Raw genomic sequence first — 18,279 nt, 5'->3', positions numbered from 1 at the left:
TAGTTATATTTATAAACTTATTTAAAACTCTAGATTTATTTATTCTTTCTTAAAAGAAGAAACTAAAATCTACATTTTTTTTTTTTTTTTTTGCTGCAGCCTATAAAAATGTTTCCAGCGTTGTAATAAAATACATCTGTGAGTTGTTTTTCCTCTTTTTTTTAATGTATATACAGAAACGAGCTGCAGCTCCTGAACTCTTGCTGCTTGAACAGTGTGAGATAAAGAAAGAACTCCCTGATTGGTCACGTACTGAAGCCGCTCAGGCTCTCAGCCAATCGGAAAGGGAATGGGCGGGTGCTGAGGTGTGGATGGGTGGTGGTGGAGGGAGAGAAAAGGGCGTAGAGTGTTTATTATAAAGGAGAAAATATTAATTCCCCCTCGCCGTGGGCCGTGACGTCAGTATAGGAAGTCATTGTAGAGCAACACTGGAGCGATTAGCAGCAAAAAGGGGGAGCCTGATATCGAGGAGTCAGCCCGATGTATATCTCTCTATACGCCTCAACTTTTAACACAAAGTTCAATATCCAAACACAAAAACGGGACGAGGACTACGCAGAGCCACACTTTGCTTTTTACGCATTTTCACTGAATGTAACATATGGGACCATAGAGGCAGCCTGAGCTGGATTCTGGTTTATTTCTTATATATTTATTTTTTTCTCCCTTTTTTTGGATTTTTTTTTTCTGACTCGGACTCTATTTGACCGAGTTTCTTGAGATTTTTATTTATTGAATCTTTTTCCGCCTGGGGAGAAGCATCTCACTGTTGTTATGAAGACTTCATCCGTCCTTTCTTAATATGGAAGGATCCAGCGGGTCGAGTTTTGGGATAGACACTATTTTATCCAGCGCCTCTAACTCTGGTAACCCCGTACTAATGAACGGAGATTTCCGGCTGGGCGACAGCAGGACAGCGGATTTCAGGAGCCAGTCAACCCCCTCGCCATGCTCGGAGATAGACACTGTGGGAACGGCCCCCTCGTCCCCCATGTCGGTCACTATGGAGCACGCCGCCGACGCGCATCTGGTGCAGGACAGCCTTCAGCATCACCACCATCACCACAACCAGCCACAGAGTTTGCCGCTGTCTCCTCAGCAGCATCAGCAGCAGCCGCTTGCCGGGGCCGGCTGCGCCCCGAGGACTGCCACATCCTCGTTTTTAATCAAAGACATTTTAGGCGACAGCAAACCGCTGGCAGCGTGCGCACCTTACAGCACCAGCGTATCCTCACCCCACCACACACCAAAACCAGAAAGTGCCACGGCTCCGGACGTCTTCAGGCCCAAGTTGGAACAAGACGAAAACAGAAGCAAGTTGGACAAAAGGGACGACATTCAAAGCGAAATTAAATGCAACGGTAAGAGCGCGCGCGGTACGTCTTATTTAATCTGAGGTCATTAAAATGGAGAAAGCTAGTTTGGTTTATTTCGAAGGTCAGTCTGAGCGCAGGTGCCTGTAAATGGAAAAGAAGCCAGGATAGAGCCAGAAGCAGGATTTTTCCATTAATAATAATAATAATAATAATAATAATAATAATAATAATAATAATAATAATAGGGTCCTTGTTTTAATTTCTGTACCCTTTATTAGTGTAATACATGTGAAAACAGATGTAAGCCTGGTGATTCTCCCCGCGCGCGCGGGCCTCCCTAGTGGGTCAATTAGAGAGATTATTGTTCTTCCTGGAGGGGGGATCATGGCGCACAGAAACTCTGCTACAAATAGAGACGGATTGATATATTGATGTCTCGTTTTTAGAAGAGGGCTGGAATTTTTAAAGGAGACAAATAAGAGTTTCTGTTCCTGTTTTTTTCTTTGTCACATATGTGGATAAAAAGGAACAAAGCTGGAGGAACTTTGACTGGATCATACATATCAGATTCTATTATTTTCTTCCTAACATCGAAAATATAATGACTAAACGAAAATGTTTTATTATCATGTGAGTTTTTTTATTTATTGATTTTTTTTCTTTTACTGAAGTTTTATGGTTTTAACCATAATTACTCTCTGTTCAGGCACTAAAGAAGAAGGGGACCGGGAGATCTCCAGTAGCAGAGACAGTCCACCGGTGCGCACGAAAAAACCTCGCAAAGCACGGACAGCTTTTACCGACCACCAGCTCAACCAGCTGGAGAGGAGTTTTGAGCGTCAAAAATACCTCAGCGTGCAGGACCGCATGGACCTGGCGGCGGCCCTCAACCTGACAGACACACAAGTCAAGACCTGGTACCAAAACAGACGGTAGGCAACCATCATCATCATCATCATCGTCGTCATCATCATCATCTTTACTACTGCGCTGCAACTAAAAACTGCCACAAGATTTTATTTATTATTATTGGTGATTTTCTTTAAAGAGCTAAAGTTAAACAAGTGGGCCCACTCTGGGATATTTTGCATGAAAAACACTGCAAACTTTATTATTAATATTATTTCTGGTCTTTTCCCACTGAACCTCTTTAATCCGTGTTTGACAGATTTCTGTTCACATGTTAATGTTTTTTATTTCAACTGCAGTCGAGAGCCAGTTGGAGAGCAAGAACATTATACAAAACTACGCAAAATCTACATTATTGTTCATTTTCCTGCCTCAACAACACCGGTTGATTAAAAACAATTATTTCAGAAAATCAAAGAAGATAAATCTATATTTTATGTGAAGTGACTGCCACTGTGGCACATTTACATTCATTTATTGTTTCCTGTTATGATGTATTTCATGATTTTGGTTTTTAGGAGAAATTAATGCCATTTATTTAATTTAATTAGTCATTAAGAGGCTTGGGTAAAGAAATATAAATAATCAGTGTCTTTTAAAAAACGTTTTGGAACGTGATATGTTTAAATTTTCTCCTCTGACCTGCATGATTTACATGTCAACCTATTAAAATAATTGAATATTAATGAAATCCACAAATTTATTTGAAAAAAAACGACCTCTCAAAAACTTTTAAACTGACAAGATTTTTTATTCTTTTTCATTTTCACTTTAAATGAATTTTAACCGATATGTCTTACTTTAAACTAAGACATATCGGCTATAGATGTTTACTGTTGCCTAATTAAACCTTAAGCTTATATTCTGGCTGCCGTAATTAGGCCTCTGCATACCAATTAAGGTTGCGTTCAGGGACTCAGGGAAAGTGCAAAGAGATTAAATAATTCATCTGCTGTATTTTGATCTGATTCTCAGGACGAAGTGGAAGAGGCAAACGGCGGTGGGACTGGAGCTCCTGGCTGAAGCAGGAAACTACTCGGCCTTACAGAGAATGTTCCCGTCGCCCTACTTCTACCACCCGAGCCTGCTCGGCACCGTGGACAGCACGACGGCGGCCGCGGCGGCCGCAGCCATGTACAGCAGCATGTACCGGACTCCCTCCACACCGCATCCCAGCCTCCAGAGACCTCTTGTCCCGAGGGTGCTCATTCACGGCCTTGGGCCGGGGGGGCAACCGGCACTAAACCCCCTGTCTAACCCGATGCCCGGGACACCGCATCCGCGATAAAATTTCAAGACCAGAAAACCTGGTTGAACACGTGATGTGAGTAACTGCATCGGAACCACACTGCAGGACTCCCCAGAAAGACACATTTAAAGACCCTTTCGTTTTATTTTCTATATGTTTCCTCCACCCAAAAGAGCTAAAGGAGGTATTTAATTTAGGCCCAGGTAGCCTCAAACCCGGTCCTAAAAAGACTTTCTGTCCGGGCCCAGACAGACCAAGGACTGCTCATGTCTGATTGTTTGTTTGTTTGTCTTTTGTACAAATACACTTACATTAGCAAATAAACATAAAGTTTATTAGATGGAGGAGAACTGAATGAATAAAGAAGTAATGATACGAAGTGAATTGCAGACGTTTCTATTAAAACCCGAGTCCAAATTTCATCCTGTAGACTCAAACTTTCTTCCAAAAGATTCAACTTGCAAAAATAATCTTCAATTCTAACGGATCTTAATAGATTTAGATTTATATGCACATATTAAAATTATTTAAGTGGCCTAATCTCGTTTATTTATTTATTAATTAATATATATATATATATAAAGAAAAGAAAAAAACAATTTCATGCCATAAATGGAGCATATGGCCGTTTAACTGAACGATGATCGCCCACTGCAGGTCACTTTCCACGCCTGTGTGTGTATATTTAGCAGCATATGCATATGGATGCGCAGCAGCTGATTGGTGGTGGCGGTGGTGAATGGTTCTGATGGGTCGGCTACACTGGGAATGTGGCCTTGGCTTAGCAGCTGTTCCCTGGGAGCGCAGCAGACAATAAGCCTGAATTTCTCAGCGTGAGCGATCAGCGCAGGATCAAGACAAGACGCCTGTAAGAAAGGCGGGAGGGGGGAGGCAGGGGGTGAGGGGGGGAGGAAAAGTGCTGATAATCTGCTCATTCTCAATAACCAATAGCCGTTAGTTAACTTGTTTCAGGAAGTTTTTTTTTTTTTTTTTTTGTGGGGGAGAAATAATCTCCTGTGACCTCAGTGCACCGCATATCTGGACTTTTGCGTCAAACTTGCGCGGCTGAACTTTATTCCCCTGTTCATGTCTTAGTTGTTTTTTCTATTATAAAGCATTCAGAGAGAAAAAAAAAGAAGAAAAAACACGCAGGCCCGAAATTCAAATATATTTGAAATACTTTGATTTTATAGCCTCGCATCTGACAAGAGGGGTGGTGTGAATAAGCGCCTCAGGGTGCGTTTGTTTGGGTTTATTAATATTATTATTATTATTATTATTATTATTATTATAATTATTAAGAAGAAGAAGAAGAACCAAAGTGACTTCTCGATGGAAAACAAAAAAAAAAAAAACAAAAACAAAACCTTTAAATCAGTTTTCAGTAGCCGACGCATCAGGATCTTTAGTTTTAGTGAGGCGACATTTATTTTCTTCTTTCCTCTTTATATATATATATATATATATATATATTTAAAAAATCACAAATTAGCTGAAATTTAATGTTTAAGTTTCTTTGTTTGCTCTGGACTGTCGCACAGACACACACTTATGCGGAAATAAACCACAGCGCCTGTTTTAAGTTGAGCTCTTCCTTAATTCTTTGGATCTGGAGTCATTCTGTTTTTTGTTTGTTTTTTTTTTGTTTGTTTTTTTTCTGTTTTTTTTCAGAGGAAAACAAGCCGCGGTTTTCACTTATTCACTCTAATTTTGCTCTCAGCTAACCAAACAGAAAACGCGCGAGCGGCGTTGGAGTAATTAAATACAACGTGTTTTCTCGTGAAATCTCAGGTTTTGTGAACATTAAACCGCAGCGGACTGCAGAGAAACCATGGAAACAGGTTGTTTGGAGGGAAATATGTCCTCTTCTCGGCTTTATGAGCGAAACTAATTATAAATAAATAAAATAAAAAATCTGGATATGTTGGAAAATATTAGTCTACCACATTGACTCTTTGCATGCGCCCATTACTGCGGTATAGTGCCGACGCATGTTGTTCATATGCATGACTTCTGCGGCATTACTTATTTATTGCGCTCCGCGGGTGGGAGGGGTGGGGTGTCGGTGGTGTGCGCGTTGTTTCCAATTCATTAATAACGGCCTAAACAGCAGCCGAGAATTAATGGGCTGCTACCATTTCGTGTTACCTGGTAGTTCCACACACTGCTATAATTTACGCACATTTTAAGCAGAACTCAGCAGACTGGAAAACTACTTTTATTTGTTGCAGTCAGTGCCATCAGAAAGACTAAATTCTAAATATTGTGCATTTTAATTCGTTTTTGAAGAGAAAGATTAATTTTGATACAACCAGAATTCATCGAACAAATCCGCTAGAAAATTAAATTAGATTATTTTGGGCGCGAGTTTGCTAAATTTATTTGGTGAAGATGAAATATTCTTGTGAAACACAATCACTGGTTGAAAAAAGGGGAAGAAAATAGGGCAGCAGACTTGAATAAAGAGGATTAGGCCTTTCTTTAACATGGCGCATATTATCCAGAACAGATGGGCTTCAGAGAGTCGTTTTCTTCCTCTTTTTTTGCCTCGAGGAACCTCGTTGGGCACTTTAATTGCCACTTTTTTCCAACTGAAGTAATGGCAGGGTATCTTTTTCATTACAATAACGAGGTAACACTTGCTCCCCTTGGCCTCTCGTTATCACATCTCCTACACCACTTACTAAACACAAAATTTACCCCCCATCCCCCCCACCCAAAAAGGAGTCTGCGCACTAAGTTCTCTTTCACATCTACACTATCAGCAGCAGCATGCGCAGTCCTGTTAATCAGGGAGGCTGCAGGAGAAATCAAAGCTCTGCAAAATCAAATAAGTTTACAGTTGATTTAATCTTTAACTTAGAGTGTGAAACCTGCACCAGAGGGATGCATCAGTTGGTGATGGTAATCCAAAACAAGAGAAAGTCTGAGATGCATCAGCCTTGATGTCTTCTCACCTGTTCCCCCCATCATCAGCACTCAGCATTAAGCTCCAAACTGAACAGATAACCTGCTGTTCTGCTGCTAGAGTCATTTAAAAGGAGACAAAAAAGTACTTATTCTTCAAACCCTCCCAATCTTTTAGCATTAATTAGCATTCATTCAGGCATTAACAAATGCTAAAACATTTACAAGTTTAATGTAATAATATTGTGGGTCATAAGCTCACTGTTAAAGCTTTAACCTGTACAAGCATTAAACATTAAACATTTCATTGCTGTTATTTATAACTGATGCTATGGATGCTTTCAGGATCATTGGAGGAATTTCTGTTTTTTTCTTTCAACTTTAGAGCAGATGTTTTCACTGAATAATGGGAAAAAGCAGTTTTATATGAATATTCTTCTCTAATTTAACCGTTTTTTTGCATTTCATGCCACGTGAATAGTCATTGTCCTTAAATGTATAACAGCTGCAGCTCATATACAGCTGATAAAGACTTTCTATCCTTTTCTTTAAGTGGCATATGGCAACATGTCACCTTTAGTTCCTCTGCTGTGTTAAATTAAGTTAGTGGTGCAAGGTATTTTTTTTATAAATCATCTTTTATGGTTTTCTCAAACAGTTTAGTTGGTGAGAGTGAACAGATTTGTTTCCATCCACCCATCATCTTCACAAACATCCAGCTCACAGCACAGCCTGGACGACACAGACATCTGCAGCAGTCCTGGCTGAATGATGCCACATAGCTGCGACATATCATAGTTTAAATGGCCTCATCATTTCGGCAAATCCAGCCAGTTTCCCCCTCTCTCTTTTTGTCAAGTGACAGGACAGCTGATGGCAGAGAAGCTCCGCTACCTTTCAAGTTTCAACCAGGCGGCGTCACATGCGACCGCACAACCAAGAAGAAAAAAGTCTGTCAGCAGTGATGTCAAAAGCTTCAAATTTTACAGAGCAATTAGGGGTTTCATCACAGCGGAGTGATGTCAGGATTCATTACAGCTCAGCAACAGCTAATTGCTTCAAGGTTAAAGTAACAGATCTGACGGCATTATATTTTAAGTGACAGACTCAAATTCTGGTGGCGTTTCGCAGAGCACAGCCCTGACATTAAGAGAGAATGAGAGGAACAACAGGAATGACTGAACATTCGGTTTGTTGCAGGTTAGATTATTGCAGTGAGTTTCTCAGGAACATCTGGAGGTAGGTTTGGATCTGTAAGGTGAAACATATCACAGCCTTTTATTTGCTCATTGCAGAACCTGAAACACTAACAGAGAATATTATTTCCATTCAAACTTTGCACATCAAAGTTTCACAAGGCCACAGCCATAAATTTTCTTCTTACTCTTAAATTTCAGGCAGCATCTTGTGACGTTCTGCTATCAGGCCGACTAGTTCTCCACAACAGCTTGATCTGAGCTGATATGGTTGATATCACATTGGCTGATTGTGCAGCAGCTTTCAGGAAATATGAAATCACAAGATGAAAAACACTGATGGTTTCTAGTAACTTGGAATGACAAGCTCACGTCCTTTTGTTTAGAGCTTTCCATTTTCTAATGACCCCAATTTAGGAGAGAAGTTGAAATGAGATGTGGTTCAAGGCAACTCTGCCAGAGAGCTGCGAGAATCACTTCTTTTCAAATGAGCAGTTGTTTACCCTTGGCTTTTTCCTCCTCGTAAAGTAGAATACCTGATCCTTTGAACCGATTGTTTGTTTAACCGCTGCTGGGAATCGAAGATCCCTGAGGTCTGAGTAAGTGTTGATCTAAGGTTGGATTTGAAATAGCCTAATGAGGAACTCTTTGAATAATTAGTGGTAGTTGGAATGCTTGTGGATAATTTGAGTTCTTCACCACCTTGTACGAGGAAGGCGGCGGGGAGGAGGGCGAATGATGAAAGAACAGAAAGATCAGGGTTAATAATAATTAGTGTGTCAAGTTGCTCCTTACCTTTATGCTTTTTCCTTTTTTGTTCTTTGTGAGACACATTATTGTTGATGTAATGGAACAATTAGCAGCGTGGTTCATGGTAGGGATAAGGCGCTGTTGGGGAGGACGGCTGCTGCACCAACTGCAAGTAACACTGTGGTAATTAGAGACTGGAAGGTGTGGAGAAGTGAGGTCCAGCAGGAAATGAAGAGGTGGCAGTGGGCCTATGGGGAGAAAAAAGCTGCCCCCCTTCTGTGTTCACTTGGTTGTCAGTGGGAGACCACAAACAAGAGCCGTGCCCAGTTCAGACAATCATACAAGTTTGGACTGGTCTGGATCAACCACCAGTTAATTCTGCTTTTGATGGTTTCCATGACTGATCCTTCCTCTGCGTGTGTATCAGCTGTGGCTGTGGCCAGGTTATCCCATTATAATTTGTTGTTATTTATCTTGATCCAGTTTAATCTTTGAACAGTGAGATACAGTAGAAGTGATTAAGATGCTCCAGACAATCTGATCGTGTCTTTACAGGACCAGAGCTGGTTCTGATTTTACAGTATGGCAACACGAGCGTGACACTTTTCACCTCATTTCCTTCCTTGTTTTTGCATTGAATCGCATGAATGAGCAGCAAGTGCTCGCTTGATATGGTGTTACAGCACAGTTAATTACATTTTAAATGAAGGCTGTCTCCCGATCAGCTCAGCAAAGAGGGACGTTGAAAGCAGCGTAGAGTGCAAAGAGAAGGACTGACAGGAGTTTACAAGTACCTGCGACGAGCAAGCACGGGCCTGCAGAAGGGTGAGATGTGATTAGGAGGGTGTGGTAAGCACTGTCTGGCCCTCTCACTGCTTTACTGCTGCAGGCCAGGATGCAGGTTGTTGATTGCAGCTGCATTTGAACAAATTTCCCTCATCATCTTCTCCAAAAATTAGAATAACTCAGCAGCAGAAATAAGTCTGCACCTCAATCAAAGTGGTGCATTGTTGCACTAGGGGTAGGGGAGGATGAGATCAGGGTGTCAGAATGGTGCATCGAAACAATATCTGTGTTCTCCACTGGCTGTTGGAAATCAACAGAGCTTTTCCAGGGACAAAACTGGTCTTTCTCTGCATCAACTATGGGTATAGGCTTTTTATAGGGTTATTTTCTCCATAGCCACACAAAGCTGCTACCCCCCTAGTTGAAGCGATTTGCTGTTCACAATGCCTCAGCTTAACCAGCTAGGTCAGGTCAAGTTGACTCAGACAATAGGGACTTTAGTATCTCACCCAAAACACAAAGTGTCGCAGAAACAAAGCGGCTCGCTGCAAGTGGGGCAAACATTTCATAAAGTCGCGGCCTCAGTCTATAAATGTCCCATCTAATTTGTTAGTTCTCATCAAGCAGAGCTTTTACCCAGACATGGACTCTGAAGAAAATGATCAATATTTGGGAAAATGTTGCACCAAATTATGTTTCAATACCAGATTCTTTTAATGAGTCTGATGCATAGCAGGAGAGGAGCATTATATCCAGGCTTGTTCATTTTACTGACATTTTTATACAAAACACTGGTCTAGTTACAGCATACAATACTATGAAGGCTAAAACAAATCAGGCACTGACATTCCTTGAAGTAATAATGAAAACAATATATGCTTTTACATTTTAGAAAGGTCTAAAATGCAAAAGTCTTGAGCACATTGGTGAGAAAGCATAGTTTTTTTTAAACTAGGCTTTATCTTATTTGTAGACACATTACTAGTTAATCTGAGTTTGGTGCCTTTTTTCATGCTACATTGATTTGTATATGAGTAATATGTAGTTTTAAAAATAAAAGAAAGAACACACACATTCATTCGAAAATGGTCAAACACAAAGACTGGACTGAAAATAAGGAACTTCAGAAAACCCGGAGAACTGTTGCTCTTTAAAAGATTACAAGAATCTGCTTGGATGCAAAACATAAATCTACGAGGAATGGGTCATTGTTTTCACACTTATATTCATTCTAGTAAGAAATTCAAGTAAATGAGAATGATTAATTATCCAAATTTAAATCCCAAAGATCTCTTTACATAAGAAAAAAGTTAAAGTCTAGAAGCTTGCAGCAATACAGATTCTTTTTTTAAACTCTCTTGATCATCATGGGTCATTTTAATGAATAATGATATGATAATCATTAGGTTCTGCCCCACGGAGGACAAATGTCACCAGTTATTTCAGCTTACACACAGACAGTCTTTAATTGTGTGACCTTTAGGTTCTTCAGCATGTATAGATGATGTAATATCAGAGGTTGCTGTTCACTGTCAGTTATCCACTCCACTTAAATGACTGGGGAGAGGACCAATTATAACAGAACATATGTGTGATAATAGGGAGATAATTGCGTGGTGTTCGCGGTACCCATTTTAAGAGCCAGCAGCTAAGTCTTCACTCAGCTGCCATCTGTAAATTATGTTTCAGCTTGCTCGTTCTAGCTGCCAGATCCTGCAAAACCAGCACAGATATCAGCTGTAGCTACGGATGTTAACAAAACACCTAAGTGTTACCATATACCTGAATATCGGGATTCAAAGAGAATTCCCTGAATATATCAGTCTGAGTCTGTTTATGTCCTCCATACTTTACGGATGTGCACATCAACACCTTGGGGAATTCATATACAAAGGTCTCTCAGCAGCACCACACAATGGCTGCATATAGCAGGAGATGAACATCTGATTTGTCACATTTGAAACACTAATGTTTAAACCAAAAGGAAGAGCACACAGTAATGTGTTCATTCATCTGCATAAACACCACCTGTCCCAGCGCAGACAACTCCTCAAGCAGGAAAAGTTTAGTGGCAGCCTGCGTGCAAGCCAATCAGTGGGGGCCCAGCTGTGGTTTCACGAACCCGCAGCGTTTTCAAGTGTCAGAAAGCGCTCTGAGTACTGTTGGTGGTGCTAGAGACAGAATACTTTCATTTCATGTCAACCACCAGCCAGACGAATAGGCGACACCATAACAAAAAGAAAACAGGGCGTGCTATCACGATTGACATCCAAAGGTAATTTATGCTGGCCCTTTATTTACTCACGCTGCCGCTGCATACGCACTGAGAGTTGCTCTTGAAGGCTAATTTGGAGCATATTTGGCATATTGCAGGCCCTCTCTCTTTAAGAATTTCCATCATTTGTCTCAGGCATGAGCAATGTGTTATCAAAATCCAGAACAGCATTGATCACCTCGCCTTTTTCTTTTCCTCTTTTTTTATTGTTATCATCGCTGGAACAGCTCCTTAGTGCCAAAGCTTTTGTTTGTTTTTTTCCCTACACTGATACTAGAACAATACTGTCAGTTTCTGTCTTGACTTCTTTCCAAAAGTGGAATATGGCATGTTCCTCAAATGGTATCTGTAATGAAAAGGAAAGCTTGCCTCGTATGACACCTCTTCAGCTGCATGGGAGGGACAAAGCTTGTAGCTGGTTTTGATGGTTAAAGAGAGGATGGCATCTGGCATCGTAATTATTTGAATAAATTACTGAACAGCATTGATAAATGAAGCCGAAGGGCTGTCAGATCTAGATCACATTGCAGATTTCTTTCTCTTTTTTTTATGCACAGCTCTCAGAAGCCATTTTTTTAAACCAAATGTCTTCATCTTTTAACTACAATATGTTTTATTATTTGATAAATGCAATTCAATCATCTTTTTCTTTTGATAGATGTAATTCAGCACTGAAAATCTTTTCTTTTTCTCTTTTCTTTCAGTTGGTTCTTTTTCCCCTGACAATTGTAGTTTAGGTAATGGTCACTTCTTTCAAGTAGTCCACTTTCAAGGGAAGCTTTTAAAGGTAGAATTGTGGGTAAGTCTACTGTCACCACCAAAATCATACGACTGATCCACGGGGAAGAAAGGGCCAATTAGAGATCATTTGGCAAAGAAGCTTTCCATTGCTTTCACTCTGGTATTATTTGGTCTTTTGTTGACCTCTGCTGAGAGCAAAGGCGGATTCTCTGACAAGCAGGAGAGGGGCCGCCGCCGCGCTGCTCTTTCATCTAGCATTGTGAGAGCACAAGTGCCCGTGTCCGCCAACCACTTTAATCAACTTAATGCAACTGATACTGCCTGTTGTTATGAGCCCCCAGTCCAATTCAAAGAAGCCCACAGATGGGCAGAAGCAGTGGAGGCTACTCTGCAGTCCTCTGCTGCCAACAAGTGCCATGGGGGTCAGAGATACAGGAACAAGGAAGATGGGGGTCTTGGGACAGGGAGGCATCACTCAGACAACCTGTCTTCACAGCGATGCTGGTTCCTCTCCCCCATCCTTCCACATCCACATCTTTACAAGGGCTACACAGCACATCTGATATGAAATGTGGGTGATGGACCTTTGTTTAGTTCAAAGGTTCGTACCTCTTTATTCCTAAGTCCCTTTGTAAATCCTCAGTCCCTGAAATATGTATAACTGTCCTTTTCATTCCAGCCATCTGAGGGGGGAAATCAAAGCCAGAAGTTTCTGTGAGAATCAGTTTGAAATGGAGTGTCCATGTGGTGTCTTCACTTCTTAACCTGCTTCCCAGCACAGAACCCGTGCGACCTTCAAAACATGAGCATGGACAGTCACTTTAGCCGCTGCACAGATTCATATACATATTCATAACTCACAGGCTGGCTCAGTCAGGTTTAGCTCTTATACGCTCACAGTTACACTAATTAAAATAAAACTACAGCTCTAATAAGTCCATCCAGTTTCTGATTAATTCCATTCTGTATGAGCTAAACACAAAAAACAAAACAACAACAAAACAAGCAAACACAATTAAACTAACATAGATAGATAGATAGATAGATAGATAGATAGATAGATAGATAGATAGATAGATAGATAGATAGATAGATAGATAGATAGATAGATAGATAGATAGATAGATAGATAGATAGATGAAAAATGTACATTTACAGATTTCTGTTGGCTTATAATAGAAATAACTCATATCATAAAGCATTATTACATATTTCAATGTTTAGGTTTGTGGAAAATTTGCAGTTTCCTCTTCAGCCTGTCACATTTAACGGAATCCACTGCACAATGCAACCCATTCATTGTTAGGAATTATGTTGGATTTTCACAGTTCTCTGCATAGTTTATTCTTAATTGTAACCATACAGACAGAAAAACGTTCCAGAGTAAGCTAGCTGTCACATTTTAAGTTACTAATGGCCTGATGAACTTAGTTCAGAATGTCACTGCGTCTTTACAAAGGAGAACCTGTGTGCAGGTTAACTGTTTTAGGTGTATATTTATGTTGGAGTACTTTCAGTCAATGTTACCTTTATCATTTTAACTAAATCTCATGGAAGCAGCTTCACTGTTTGCTTAATCAGTATGATACAAACTTTTAGAATCATATCTGGTTCATTTATGGTGCAGTGGAAATAGCTAAATAAAGTACTTAGTGAATTAATATCTTTGTAATGCTGTCTAATGATAAACTAGTGCAGCGCTGATGGCTGGTAGTTTGAAATGGAAAGGTGGTGACTCTAACTTGTGTCCAATCCAGCAAACCACTGAATCAGCTCCAGCCTTAGCTCGTCACCATGCTGAGGCAAACCCAATGGACAAGACAGAAGCCATCCAATGTTTTCATGTTTAACATTCAAGCCAATCAGAAATGCTGATGTGCAGGGATAGCAACCTTTCGCCCTTATTTGCCCCACCTTACAGCTGATTGTCTTTTTATCCACAAAAGTTGAAATGAAAGTTGAAATCAAACTGACTGTACAATAACTAACTAAACCTATAACCTCCCTGTAGGTAAGTGGCATGATGAGCTGGCTCCAACAGTTCTGCCTTTCAGACTGCATCTTTTGGTGTTGATCCACATTCCTTAGTAGGTGGTGGCGGTCATGTACTTTAGTGTGGTTTGCCAACCACCAATAAACAGAAGAAGAAGAAGAAGAAGAAGAAGAAGAAGAAGAATGCACTCAATCCAGTCAAATAAACTTTGTTAATAATACGAATTAAATGAATTCACAATCCTACAGTGTGACTTTTTTGTGATCTATATCAGCACTGAAAGGTTGTAGGTTAAATTTCAAATTAACCAAATTAATTTTTAATGTTTATGACCAAAAATGAAACATGTCGATGAGTGTGAGAGCTTGTTTAAATATTTTTAGCTATGTGTGTCTGAGGCCTTCAAAAAAAATCAATGAATCAAGTAAACTGACTATAATTGCACTGGATTTGGTAAAGCTTGCTATGTCATACATAGCTAACTGTCTGGCTTTCAAAATCACTTATGATTACAAAATATGTTCAATATTCAATACATTATATTCAGTTAAACATTAATGAATTAACTTCTTATTTTATTTTTGGATGCCATTGTACAGCTGTTATGGGCTGACAGCTTGCTCATTGCCTTTACACAAACTTTAACATTTATGAGTACAGACCATGTGTGCCTTATAATGGTGTAAAATAGTGTAAAAAAGTGGTACTATTGATCCATTCAATATCATGGATGCTGAGCTCAGAAAGACAGTAAGAAAAAAAGAAGAAAAGAAACATTTAAAGTGCCATTTCCATCTAATAAAACCTTTTTGTGTAATTTCACAGCATTAATTGATGAGGGAGTGTTATGTTTCATTACACTGAGATGTAAAACTGATGTTTTCAGCGCTGTATTATAAAGGGTGTGGCCCCTTTAAGAGTGACCACTCACAGTCAGAGGTGGTGGAACAACAGCATTTAAAGTGGACGCAACAAACCATAGCAGCATGACAGCATTTCACTGAGCTGGACAAGTTTATCAAAGTTTATCCAGGATGATGTAGACTTATTAGACCGTTACAAAAATGGTGTGCTTCAGAAGCAAAAAGACTAAACCGAGAGACGAGAGATGACTGGTTTTGTTGTAGCTAAACGCCCATGTGGGGGCAATGTTTAGGTTCCCTGGTGGTGGAATTAGGTGTTAACCATTCCTGCTTCCACCTCCAGACTGTGGGGGTGAATGAAAAGGGAGATCATTCCGTTTGGGCCGAAGCTGCTGCTAGATTCAAGGTTAACCCCCTTCACTTTACACAACAGTGGAAAGGAGAGTAAGTTTGCTGTACACCACTCTCTCGCTCACTAGCTGCTTTTCCATTACCTCTAGAATTATGCAAAACTTAAATATCGCAATAAAAAATTGGTAATGGAAACATCTTGAAGAACTCTATGGCTAAAAAGTTTTTACGCTCTCATGAGGTGGTTTTTCAGATGTGTCAATATAGACGTTTATCCCAAAAGTGTAATGGAAACACTTGGGGTAGTATTTATGGACACAGGAGGGGACGGAAATCTTTTTCCAAACAATTAAAGAGAAAAATATAACCAGCATCCTTGATGGCAAACAACAGTGAAATGCTGAGTTTTACAAGGAATTAGAAATGTCATGGCTTCTCAACGTGGAGTCTCGCGGGACGAGATTTTATGAGAATTACAGCTAATGCACTAAACACCATTCAGTGGAAACACCTGCAGATTGCAACTGTAGTTTGTTGAAGTTTTAGAAATATTGCTTTAAGTGTAATGAAAATGCAGCTTCTGACCCCCTTTTCTGTCTACCTAGTGTACAATAAAGGCCACTAGAGCCCACAAAATCTCAAAGAAAAACAAAAAAAGCTTGTAAGGGTGAGGGCAACTTATCTACTTTAATTGGCCTGATTACTTACTTCAAAGACATTCTTAAAGTGGAACTATACAACTTTCTGGCCTTAAAAATGTGTTTCTGACTCGTTTCAAAGTCACAGTGATATTAATTATGTACATTCCTGAAGCTTTCGTTGTCCAACTGACAGGCTGGACAACAAGGCTGATAAACCACACTTCCAGCCTGGAACATCGTGTTATAGCTGAGTTTCGCTTTGTGTATACCGAACCATACGCCAGCACCTGAATCTCAACACATTGGTCATTTTCAGCATTATAGTTCATTCATTAAAGAAATGCAAAAGGAGGCAAGGAAAAAAGGTAACAGAGCAAGAGCAAACAGAGCTCAGACGAGAGACAGGACACAAGACGGATGCTGAACTAGCCGGCGTTTGGGGTGTCTTGGTGAGAAAATTGGCCAAACTTTAGTAAAAGTCCATCCCAGGTCTAGAGTAAAGCAAGTACATACCTATCCTTAACTGTGCACCTGCAGTTCTTAACCAATCAGATGAGATGGCGAAACTGGAAGGTTTTAGAAATACTGGATCCAAAAAGGTTCACACTTCAGTCTTTTGCACAACAGTTCACACACACTAATGCAGATCCACCCCCTCCCGTCCGTTCAGGAGTGCTTGAGGGGATCCAGTCAACTTAAACCCTACATATTCAACAGTGGCTTTTAAACAAATTCTAAGTAACGTTGCAAAGACTGTATATAAACAAGGAGACCACCACCTTGATTAACATCAACATCATATACTTACCTATACCCACATACCCTTTAACTATACTTTAATGTAACTATTTTTAATTCTGTAATTCTGGAGGACTGTGTGTTTTAGTCAATCAATAAATTTGAACTTAAGTTGTAGACTGTTACTGGCAGTTTTACTGCACAGCATCATGCCAATGGCAAGCTTTATTTCAAACACATTCTTTTGCTTTGCTTCTGCTCACCGGTTTATTGCACCTCTGTGAATTTGTGTAAAACACAGAGGGAAGTTAGATGAAGGTGTATTGCTTGAAAGAATGTCAAGTGATCTGCTATGTTAGTAAAAAAAAGGAAAAAGAAAAGAAACTGTAACTATAGGAGAGTCTGTAAGAGTCAATTAATGAAACAAATGTGATGAAAAATAAGAATAATCTCATCATATCTCTGTCTATTGTCTGCTGAGTGCAGGAAAATTAATTGAGTGTTGCAGAAGCCCTACAAAAGGACAGAGAGAGAGAGAGAGAGACACAGCCCTCCAAGGCATGACATTGTTTTTGACTTGGCAAAGTGCTGAGCTCAACAGCAGACCACTAACAAGGAGACAATCGGCCCTGAAGGAAGGATGCAGACACAGAATGGCAGGAGGACTCTTCTTTAAAGTGAAAGTGGTAAGCACTCTCCGTCTACACTCCTGTGGTTAGTTCCTCACTCATAACAAAGGTTTGCTGGATGGAGATTTTCAGACACTCTTTCTCCTGCTTCATTTCATATTTGCACTGTGGTTCAGATCAACATTAAAATTCCTCTTGAATATCAATAATTTAGCTGTTGCTTGGAGTTCATTTTCAAAGGATTCAGTCAGATGAAGAAAAACTGAATCAACTTACTTTTATCCAACATTGAGGACAAACCAATCTAAGGCATTGATGTTATTTCTTTGCTTTGTTGTTTCATTTGGAGCGATGATCCCAGAGACACAGTAGAGGTTTTGTTTTTATCTTTGGATTAAGGAAGCATGGGCCTTTTTTAGATTTGAGACTGCTCTCACTGGGGTCAAATAACAGATTAATAGGTCTAGTAATGAGCTCCCTGGAGTGTCCAAGTCTCTCTGACTTCCCCAACCTCCATTATGTCCTTTTATGATGGATGGCAGAAAACATCATTCACACATCTTAAAGAAAAATGGCTATGATGCCATTTGTGTGAAGGAGAAACATCAGCTCCTGTGATATATTGTTCTGCTATGATGTTCTCTTTTGTATCTTTGTCATCCATGCTTAAACTGTCACTGCTGTCTCCTTTTGTTTGGTCGACTCACTGCAAAAGCAATGTTAATACACAGCCCTGGGATGCTTGGAGCTGCTTAAAGATTCGGATTTGGTGAATTTTGTTTGCTTCAATCCAGTTATCTTCAGGATGATCAGACCTGTATATAAACATGTAAATGACCAAATACAAAGATTAAACTTTCTTTCATCAAACGCTTTCTTTACAACATTTCATTTACTACAAAATATACACAAATCACTCATTTCAAACAAATAAA

At 39.9% G+C, this 18,279-nt stretch overlaps 1 protein-coding gene across 3 annotated transcripts; it reads left to right on the top strand.

Annotated features, from left to right (window-relative positions):
* Nucleotides 1-420: 420 nt before the first annotated feature.
* Nucleotides 421-13,085, top strand: barhl2 (BarH-like homeobox 2). 3 transcript variants are annotated; one of them, XR_006012671.1, is made up of 5 exons: nucleotides 421-1,361; nucleotides 2,023-2,248; nucleotides 3,201-3,549; nucleotides 12,093-12,730; nucleotides 12,809-13,085. XR_006012671.1 is itself a non-coding variant. In XM_042005611.1 (4 exons), the coding sequence occupies exons 1-3, from the start codon at nucleotides 803-805 to the stop codon at nucleotides 3,511-3,513; spliced, it is 1,098 nt and encodes a 365-aa protein (XP_041861545.1). In that variant the 5' UTR covers nucleotides 421-802; the 3' UTR covers nucleotides 3,514-3,549; nucleotides 12,093-13,085. The 3 variants fall into 3 exon arrangements, 2 of the variants coding, with proteins under 2 accessions (XP_041861545.1, XP_041861544.1); XM_042005611.1 differs by having other exon boundaries at nucleotides 12,093-13,085; XM_042005610.1 differs by lacking the exons at nucleotides 12,093-12,730; nucleotides 12,809-13,085 and having other exon boundaries at nucleotides 3,201-3,894.
* Nucleotides 13,086-18,279: the final 5,194 nt, after the last annotated feature.

This window comes from Melanotaenia boesemani, chromosome 14 (genome assembly GCF_017639745.1).
Source record: "Melanotaenia boesemani isolate fMelBoe1 chromosome 14, fMelBoe1.pri, whole genome shotgun sequence".
Taxonomy (NCBI): domain Eukaryota; kingdom Metazoa; phylum Chordata; class Actinopteri; order Atheriniformes; family Melanotaeniidae; genus Melanotaenia; species Melanotaenia boesemani.
This window is presented reverse-complemented; position numbering and strand designations above follow the sequence as displayed.